Raw genomic sequence first — 10,774 nt, 5'->3', positions numbered from 1 at the left:
CACGAACCCACAGCCAAGGCGCGCCCTCCTCACCTAGGGCGGTGATACGTATCCAACTTATCTATAATTTTTTATTGTTTCATGCTATTATATTATCTGTTTTGGATGTTTAATGGGCTTTAATATGCTCTTTTATATTATTTTCGGGACTAACCTATTAACCGGAGGCCTAGTGCCAGTTTCTGTTTTTTTTGCCTATTTTAGTGTTTTGCAGAAAAGGAATATCAAACGAAATGAAACCTTCGCGATGATCTTTCTTGGACCGAACGCAATCCAGAAGACTTGGAGTTGAAGTCTAGAACTCTGCGAGGCGGCCACGAGGCAGGAGGGCGCGCCCAGGGGGTAGGCGCGCCCCCACCCTTGTGGGCCCCACGGAGCTCCATCGACGTATTTCTTTCGCCTATATATACTCTTATACCCTAAAAACATCAAGGGGAGCCACGAAACCACTTTTCCACCGCCGCAACTTTCTGTACCTGTGAGATCCCATCTTGGGGGCTTTTCCGGCGATCTGCCGGAGGGGAATTGGATCACGGAGGGCTTCTACATCAACACCATAGCCTCTCCGATGAAGCATGAGTAGTTTACCACAGACCTTCGGGTCCATAGTTATTAGCTAGATGGCATCTTCTCTCTCTTTGATTCTCAATACAAAGTTCTCCTCGATGTTCTTGGAGATCTATTTGATGTAATACTCTTTTGCGGTGTGTTTGCCGAGATCCAATGAATTCTGGATTTATGATCAAGTTTATCTATGAATATTATTTGGTTCTTCTCTGAATTCTTATATGCATGATTTGATATCTTTGCAAGTCTCTTCGAATTATCGGTTTAGTTTGGCCTACTAGATTGATCTTTCTTGCAATGGGAGAAGTGCTTAGATTTGGGTTCAATCTTGCGGTGTCCTTTCCCAGTGACAGTAGGGGCAGCAAGGCACGTATTGTATTGTTGCCAGCGAGGATAAAAAGATGGGGTTTATATCATATTGCTTGAGTTTATCCCTCTACATCATGTCATCTTGCTTAATGCTATACTCTGTTCTTATGAACTTAATACTCTAGATGCATGCTGGATAGCGGTCGATGTGTGGAGTAATAGTAGTAGATGCAGAATCGTTTCGGTCTACTTGACACGGACGTGATGCCTATATTCATGATCATTGCCTAGATATTCTCATAACTATGTGCTTTTCTATCAATTGCTCGGTAGTAATTTGTTCACCCACCGTAATACATGCTATCATGAGAGAAGCCACTAGTGAAACCTATGGCCCCCGGGTCTATTTTACATCATATTAGTTTCCCGTCAACTTGCCAATTTCTGTCGCCGTTTATTTTGCAATCTTTACTTTCCAATCCATACAACAAAAATACCAAAAATATTTACTTTACTATCTTTATTAGATCTCACTTTTGCGAGTGACCGTGAAGGGATTGACAACCCCTTTATCGCGTTGGTTGCAAGGTTCTTGATTGTTTGTGCAGGTACTAGGTGACTTGTGTGTTGTCTCCTACTGGATTGATACTTTGGTTCTCAAAAACTAAGGGAAATACTTACGCTACTTTGCTGCATCACCCTTTCCTTTTCAAGGGAAAACCAACGCATGCTCAAAAGGTAGCAAGAAGGATTTCTGGCGCCGTTGCCGGGGAGATCTACGCCAAGTCAAGACATACCAAGTACCCATCATAAACTCTTCTCCTTCGTATTACATTATTTGCCATTCGCCTCTCGTTTTCCTCTCCCCCACTTCTAAAACGATTTTCGAAAAGATTTGCCTTTTCTTCGCCCTTCTTCCGTTCGATCTTTCGTTTGCTTGTGTTACCATGTGCCTTCTTTTTGGTTGCATCTTCCCTTGCTAAAAGTTTATGGATCCTCATCCACTTGCCAATCTTTTTAAGAGATCCAATTACGATGAACCAATTCCTAATGATTTGAGTGCACTAGATTATCTTTATGAGGTTTTGCTTGAAATCCGTGAATCTGAAAATTGTGATGAAGTGCTTTATGAAGTGATTCACGATAGATCTTTAAATAAAAAGCATGATTGCAATGGTTTTACTATAAATTCTATTGATGTCAAATGTGCTAATAATATGCAAAACCCTAAGCTTGGGGATGCTAGTTTTGCTATGTCCTCTACTTATTGCAATGATCATGATTGGGGTGATTCTTCTTATGATCTTGAAAATTTATTTCAGCCCCATGATGAATATGAGATTGATAATAGTGTTTGTAATAATATTTAAAGTGGGTTTGGAAGAGTGTCAACTTTAGATCCCACATATTTGGAGTATGTTCAATCTTATGAAATTTTTGATAAAAGTGGGTTTGGAGAGGTCATGACTTTAGTTAATGATATTCCCACTATTTTGGAAGAGTGCCAACTTTGCATGCATGTGGATCATGTAGAGAAAAATCTATGTGATAGCTATATCTTTGAATTTGAATATGATCCCACATGTAATTATTATGAGAGAGGAAAATACGTTTGTAGAAATTTTCATGTTACTAAATTACCTCTCTTCTTGTTGAGATTGATCTTGTTTCTTTCTTCTCCTCTGCATATGCTAGGATTTGCTTGCCTTGATAATTTGTTTGCCTATAAGATGCCTATGCATAGGAAGTATGTTAGACTTAGATGTGTTTTTCACATGCTTCATGATGCTCTCTTTATGTTTCAATTGCTATCTTTCATGTGAGCATCATTGAAATCTCATTGCCTAGCTAAAAAGGCTTTAAAGAAAAGTGCTTGTTGGGAGACAACCCAATATTTTTCTTTACTGTTTAGAAATAAATAATTCATCTAGATTCTGTTTAGATGTGGTTTTATGTTTTAATTAGTGTTTGTGCCAAGTAGAACCTTTGGGAAGACTTGGGTGAAGTCTTTGCGATCTTGCTGTAAAAAACAGAAACTTTTGCGCTCACGAGATTAGCTGCCATATTTTACTGGAGAGTGCTTTTAGGTTGATTCCTTTTGCAGATGATTAATAGACAAATTACTCACGTCCACCAATTTATTTCATAATTTTTGGAGTTACAGAAGTATTCGAATGGTACAGATTGCTACAGACTATTCTGTTTGCTTATTTTGATGAATCTATGAGTAGTATCGGGGGTATGAACCATAGAGAAGTTGGAATACAGTAGTTTTAACACCAATATAACAAATAATGAGTTCATTACAGTACCTTAAAGTGGTGGTTTATTTTCTTATACTAACGGAGCTCATGAGATTTTCTGTTAAATTTTGTGTTGTGAAGTTTTCAAGTTTTGGGGTAAAGATTTGATGGATTTTGGAATAAGGAGTGGCAAGAGCCTAAGCTTGGGGATGCCCAAGGCACCCCAAGGTAAAATTCAAGGACAACCAAAAGCCTAAGCTCGGGGATGCCCCGGAAGGTATCCCCTCTTTCGTCTTCGTCTATCGGTAACTTTACTTGAGGCTATATTTTTATTCACCACATGATATGTGTTTTGCTTGGAGCGTCTTGTATGATTTGAGTCTTTGCTTTTTAGTTTACCACAATCATACTTTCTGTACACACCTTTTGGAGAGACACGCATGAATCGGAATTTATTAGAATACTCTATGTGCTTCACTTATATCTTTTGAGCTAGATAATTTTGCTCTAGTGCTTCACTTATATCTTTTTAGAGCACGGTGGTGGTTTTATTTTATAGAAATTATTGATCTCTCATGCTTCACTTATGTTATTTTGAGAGTCTTTTAGAATAGCATGGTAATTTGCTTTGGCTATAAAATTAGTCCTAATATGACGAGCATCCAAGATGGGTATAATAAAAACTATCATATAAAGTGCATGAAATACTATGAGAAGTTTGATTCCTTATGATTGTTTTGAGATATGAAGATGGTGATATTAGAGTCATGCTAGTTGAGTAGTTGTGAATTTTAGAGATACTTGTGTTAAAGTTTGTGATTCCCGTAGCATGCACGTATGGTGAACCGTTATGTGATGAAGTCGGAGCATGATTTATTTATTGATTGTCTTCCTTATGAGTGGCGGTCGGGGACGAGCGATGGTCTTTTCCTACCAATATATCCCCCTAGGAGCATGCGCCTAGTACTTCGTTTCGATAACTAATAGATTTTTGCAATAAGTTTGTAAGTTCTTTATGACTAATGTTGAGTCCATGGATTATACGCACTTTCACCCTTCCACCATTGCTAGCCTCTCTAATACTGCGTAACTTTCGTCGGTATCATACACCCACCATATACCTTCCTCAAAACAGCCACCATACCTACCTATTATGGCATTTCCATAGCCATTCTGAGATATATTGCCATACAACTTTCCACCGTTCCGTTTATTATGAATCGTTCCGTCATTGTCATATTGCTTTGCATGATCATGTAGTTGACTTCGTATTTGTGGAAAAGCCACCGTTCATGATTTTCATACATGTCACTCTTGATTCATTGCACATCCCGGTACACCGCCGGAGGCATTCAATAGAGTCATATTTTGTTCTAAGTATTGAGTTGTAATTCTTGAGTTATAAGTAAATAAAAGTGTGATGATCATCATTATTAGAGCATTGTCCCAGTGAGGAAAGGATGATGGAGACTATGATTCCCCCAGTCGGGATGAGACTCCGGACGAAAAAAAGAGGCCATAAAAAAAGAGAGAAAGGCCCAAATAAAAAAAATAAGAGAAAAAGAGAGAAGGGACAATGCTACTATCCTTTCTCCACACTTGTGCTTCAGAGTAGCACCATGATCTTCATGATAGAGAGTCTCCTATGTTGTCACTTTCATATACTAGTGGGAATTTTACATTATAGAACTTGGATTGTATATTCCAATGATGGGTTTCCTCAAATTGCCCTAGGTCTTCGTGAGCAAGCAAGTTGGATGCACACCCACTTAGTTTCTTTTGTTGAGCTTTCATACACTTATAGCTCTAGTGCATCCGTTGCATGGCAATCCCTACTCACTCACATTGATATCTATTGATGGGCATCTCCATAGCCCATTGATACGCCTAGTTGATGTGAGACTATCTTCTCCTTTTTGTCTTCTCCACAACCATCATTCTATTCCACCTATAGTGCTATGTCCATGGCTCACGCTCATGTATTGCGTGAAAGTTGAAAAAGTTTGAGAACATCAAAGTATGAAACAATTGCTTGGCTTGTCATCGGGGTTGTGCATGATTTAAATATTTTGTGTGATGAAGATAGAGCATAGCCAGACTATATGATTTTGTAGGGATAACTTTCTTTGGCCATGTTGTTTTGAGAAGACATGATTGCTTTGTTAGTATGCTTAAAGTATTATTATTTTAATGCCAATATTAAACTTTTGTTTTGAATCTTATGGATCTGAACATTCATGCCACAATAAAGAGAATTACATTGATAATTATGTTAGGTAGCATTTCACATCAAAAATTCTGTTTTTATCATTTACCTACTTAAGAACGAGCATGAATTAAGCTTGGGGATGCTTGATACGTCTCTAACGTATCTATAATTTTTTATTGTTTCATGCTATTATATTATCTGTTTTGGATGTTTAATGGGCTTTAATATGCTCTTTTATATTATTTTTGGGACTAACCTATTAACCGGAGGCCTAGTGCCAGTTTCTGTTTTTGTGTGCCTATTTTAGTGTTTTGCAGAAAAGGAATATCAAACGGAATCCAAACGGAATGAAACCTTCGCGATGATCTTTCTTGGACCGAAAGCAATCCAGAAGACTTGGAGTTGAAGTATGGAACTCCGCGAGGCGGCCACGAGGCAGGAGGGTGCGCCCAGGGGGGTAGGCGCGCCCCTACCCTCGTGGGCCCCATGGAGCTCCACCGACGTACTTCTTTCGCCTATATATACTCTTATACCCTAAAAACATCAGGGGGAGCCACGAAACCACTTTTCCATCACCGCAACTTTCTGTACCCGTGAGATCCCATCTTGGGGCCTTTTCCGGCGATCTGCCGGAGGGGGATTCGATCACGGAGGGCTTCTACATCAACACCATAGCCTCTTCGATGAAGCGTGAGTAGTTTACCACAGACCTTCGGGTCCATAGTTATTAGCTAGATGGCTTCTTCTCTCTCTTTGATTTTCAATACAAAGTTCTCCTCGATGTTCTTGGAGATCTATTCGATGTAATACTCTTTTGCGGTGTGTTTGCCGAGATCCGATGAATTGTGGATTTATGATCAAGTTTATCGATGAATATTATTTGGTTCTTCTCTGAATTCTTATATGCATGATTTGATATCTTTGCAAGTCACTTCGAATTATCGGTTTAGTTTGGCCTACTAGATTGATCTTTCTTGCAATGGGAGAAGTGCTTAGTTTTGGGTTCAATCTTGCGGTGTCCTTTCCCAGTGACTGTAGGGGCAACAAGGCACGTGTTGTATTGTTGCCATCGAGGATAAAAAGATGGGGTTTATATCATATTGCTTGAGTTTATCCCTCTACATCATGTCATCTTGCTTAATGCTATACTCTGTTCTTATGAACTTAATACTCTAGATGCATGCTGGATAGCGGTCGATGTGTGGAGTAATAGTAGTAGATGCAGAATCGTTTCGGTCTACTTGACACGGACGTGATGCCTATATTCATGATCATTGCCTAGATATTCTCATAACTATGCGCATTTCTATCAATTGCTCGGCAGTAATTTGTTCACCCACCGTAATACATGCTATCATGAGAGAAGCCACTAGTGAAACCTATGGCCCCCGGGTCTATTTTACATCATATTAGTTTCCCGTCAACTTGCCAATTTCTGTCGCCATTTATTTTGCAATCTTTACTTTCCAATCTATACAACAAAAATACCAAAAATATTTACTTTACTATCTTTATTAGATCTCACTTTTGCGAGTGACCGTGAAGGGATTGACAATTCCTTTATTGCGTTGGTTGCAAGGTTCTTGATTGTTTGTGCAGGTACTAGGTGACTTGTGCGTTTTCTCCTACTTGATTGATACCTTAGTTATCAAAAACTGAGGGAAATACTTACGCTACTTTGCTGCATCACCCTTTCCTCTTCAAGAGAAAACCAACACATGCTCAAGAGATAGCAGGCGGGCGCTAGCGGCGCAGGGGGCGGTTGGGGGGGCACAACGATGGAACGGAGGCGTGGGGGAGGCAACGGAGCCCGCGGCAGAGGAGGCCGAGTGGGGCTTGGAGCGGCCGAAGGAGACGAGCAGGCCGAGGGAGAGCCGGAGAGTTGGACGCGGTTCGCCATGATCGTCAGGAGGGGAGGTGGCCGCCGGAGCCGGAGTGGCTACCGGCGCGGGAGCGCAGGGAAGGAGCGGAGGGGAGAGAGCTTCCGATGTATGCAAGTTGTGCAATATCGCGCGCTAAACTATTCCGCCTTACTAGCGAAGCATTTTCCACTAAAAAAACTCAAAAAAAAAACAGCAAGAAGCATTTACTCCTAAAAAAGGAAAAAAAAACCTAGCAAGAAGCATTTGACGTTCAGTGTTAGAAGGAAGAGACACTCTTATACAGGATTTAATTAGGAGGATTGGTGATGGCCACAACACCAAAATATGGAGACATAATTTGATCCCGTGAGGCCGATAACAAGTTTGACTGCACACACTCCTGAGTTGGTAAGTGAACTTATTATGCAAAATGAAGCTGGGACCGAACGAGAATAAAACAATTTTTTTATGGCTACAAATCTTGAAGCTATACTTAGGATTTCGTTATGCACCAGGCAACTAGATGAATATCGGTCAATGATTTAGGAGGATAGTGGTATCTCCAGCCTATCAAAGTTCAAGTCCTAGACTACATTTTGGGGATGTTTGCCTTCAGTGAGAGGAAACATTTTCGTCAAGTATGAATGCGTTTGTGTCGACTTCATTAATATCAAAATGGTGTGCCGTCCGGTCTCGAAAGTGCTCATAAAGATAGGATACGCGTATGTGCATTTATAAAGATGCGTGTATGAGTATCTACGTCGGTTTGCAGTGTGTTAAAAAAAGAGAGCTCATCTTGAAGTATACTCCGTATTTCTGAAAATATGTTCGGACCTTAATTCCAAATCTTTCCTCCGGGTCGGTCAAAAGGTCCAAAACCCAAAAGCAAGAGGCAAACAAGCCCAAACCCTTCCAACGAGCCCCCCAACCCCAAGCAGCCGCTGCCGCGCCGCAATCGTCCATGGCGGCTCAGCCGCCGTCTTCCGGAGCGCCGGCGGCAGCCGGAAACACCAAGCGCACCCCGAAGCGGAAGCCCAAGACAAAACCAGCCGCCCCCTCCGCCCTAAACCCTAACTGGGCCCAGCTCCAGTCCAAGCTCCCTGCCTCCACGTTCCTCGGCAAGCGCAAGCGCCCCGCCCCTTCTCCGCCCCCTGCGCCGTCTCCTAACCCGGATGCGGCGGAACTGAGTTTCAAGCTTGAGCCGACCTCTGACGACACCAGGTGAGCAGGTCTTGTCAGTTAGCTTCCCTTGTATGCCGCTTTGAGACGTTTGGGTTTTGATTTAGTGGTGGCGGGCAGCTTGACGAAGGCGTTGGCGCTGGATTGCGAGATGGTCGGGGTTGGGGCTGGTGGCAGCAAGAGCGCCCTCGCCAGGGCCACCTTGGTAAGCACCAATCACCACTTTCTTTTGTTTGGTTTCTTGTGCATTTACTTGGTGCAGTGTCATGCTTCATTGCTACTATGCCGTGCCAATGGTAAACGCTTGGGATGTACGGGATTTCCTGTTGAATTGAACGGGAAGAATGAGGTTCGAGGAGCTGTGCGATCATGAGACAACCGCATGTATAATGTTTTGCATTTTGTGGGGAATGATATTTTCTTCAAAGGGCTTATCAAGTTGTGTCTGGCCTAGGATCTAAACACGGAAGAGCACCCCAATTAGTTGGTTATTAGAATATTCCCAAAAGCGTCTGGCTCGAAATATGACTTCCGAATTAAGTTCCGAATTATTGATGCCGCCAAAGGTAGTGGGGTTGCCATATGCAAAAAGGAACCCATAACCAGAGCTTTGTAGCTATGCGATCTCTGGAACTTTCGGGCCAGAAATCAGATGGATGCCACATTAGTATGTTTAGAAGTTGGTAGCTTTATTTGGCTGCACGAAGATGTTGTAAGCTTGAATTTTGAAGTAGTTACCAGTAATACAATATTTAGGTATTCGTTTAAATAACTCTAGATTAGCTTATGTTCCTTCTAGTAATAACGTATCGTGATTGTTAGTTTGTTACATCATGTGTAATGTGTTAGAGTAGGTATAGTGGTCCTCCATGTCAACTAAAGATGACAATAAGAAAACATATTATACAATGGAATACTCTTGGTGTTATGTCTAACAATTAGTGTTTGATGCCTCTAAAATTTTGTGGTGATTGCTTCCTCCAATCCAAAATGCAAGTCTGTTACGACATGACAGTCTTCAAGACAGTGTTTTTCTAGTGTCTGAAATAAAAACCATTATTACATTATAGAACACATTTCATCATGATAAATCTAGTAAGGGCCTCTTTGCATCCATCGAAGTTCATAGGAATTCTAGAGGATTCCATTCCGTAAGAGTTTTTCTCGTAGTTGCTTTGTCGAATTGGAACCCATAGAAATTTTCTTGATCTAATGGAAAAAATTCTAGATATCAGTTTCCATTGGGTCCAACCTAATGGAAAAAATTTCTTTGTTTCTATGACAACTATGGCATGTGATTAACCATTCAGGAAAAAAAATCCTATGTTGTTTCCTGTGGCGTAACCAAACAACATCAGTTACACATTCCTGTATGATTCAACAACTCATGATCCAATTCCTATGTTTTTCCTGTTTCTGTTCTTTTAAAATCCTGCGACCAAAGAGGCCCTTATATCAGTTTGATATTTGTGATGTTACTAATTCTTTCTTTATAGACGGTCAAACTTATAAATGAACTTATAACATTTTAGGAGTGTTTACACACTACTTTATAGACAGCCAAGCATATACAGTTAGCAGTAGCACTTATAATATTCCACTACATATATTTAAAACACCCGCAGTTAGTTACTACTAAGAGTAATTCGTTAAGTTCATTTGTCTACGGCGAAGCTCAAACCCTTGTTACGTGGAACTAACCACTGACTCATACTCTTTCTTACTTCTGTTATGACCCTGTCGTCCATACTTACCCATTTCTTCAAATGTCTGCGGAGGGTTAACACTCTAGAACAGTAACACCCCTACCATCATTGACCTTGCTCCTCCATGACCACTGCTCCATCAAGGAGCATCTACAGCACCACACATGTATATGAACCGTGGCAGTTCATGCTCTTCTTCGCCTACACATGGGCAGCTCATATGCTTGGCCAGATCGATTTCAGTTTTTCTGTTCTATTTCTTTTTAGGGCCAGTTGGCTATGTTATGTCTGTCAACTCTTTGCTAAGCTACCAATTTATCCTTCTCAATAAGTAGTCAGTGCAACAATACAGTTCAATGCTAGATGTCTTGTTATCTTTGATGTTTGTGGAAAAGAAAAGATAGCATAGATGGCACCTCAAAGGGAAAATGCATGTACATGCACACACGGGTACATGAGTTATCCCCATCATCCGCTGCCATAAAGTTGCTTTGAGATTCACAAAAGAACTTGCTAAAAGAAATCATCCTGTAGTGTTTTCTTTGTTTCTGGAAAATGAAAAGCCTTGATTGAACTGAATAGGCATAAAGCTAGCACAGGGCCATGCCAATGAACGGAAAGCAAGTTACCTACAGTGGGCATATGTTTTTCCCTTTTTTTTTCAGGAGGGTGGACTATGCTGACCTGCCCATTCAGTCT

General features: G+C 40.9%; 1 protein-coding gene across 1 annotated transcript in view; it reads left to right on the top strand.

The window, feature by feature from the left end:
* The first annotated feature begins 8,063 nt into the window (after positions 1–8,063).
* LOC123167485 (RNA exonuclease 4) overlaps positions 8,064–10,774 on the top strand; it is a 7,217-nt gene continuing 4,506 nt past the window's right edge. Inside the window, exons 1-2 of the mRNA XM_044585325.1 lie at positions 8,064–8,411; positions 8,490–8,574. Coding sequence (XP_044441260.1) covers positions 8,152–8,411; positions 8,490–8,574 — 345 coding nt within the window. The 5' untranslated portion in view covers positions 8,064–8,151. The remainder of the gene's footprint in view (positions 8,412–8,489; positions 8,575–10,774) is intronic.

Source organism: Triticum aestivum, chromosome 7D (assembly GCF_018294505.1).
Source record: "Triticum aestivum cultivar Chinese Spring chromosome 7D, IWGSC CS RefSeq v2.1, whole genome shotgun sequence".
Lineage (NCBI taxonomy): Eukaryota > Viridiplantae > Streptophyta > Magnoliopsida > Poales > Poaceae > Triticum > Triticum aestivum.
Note: the sequence above shows the minus strand (reverse complement) of the source record. Positions and strands in the feature narration are given on the sequence as shown.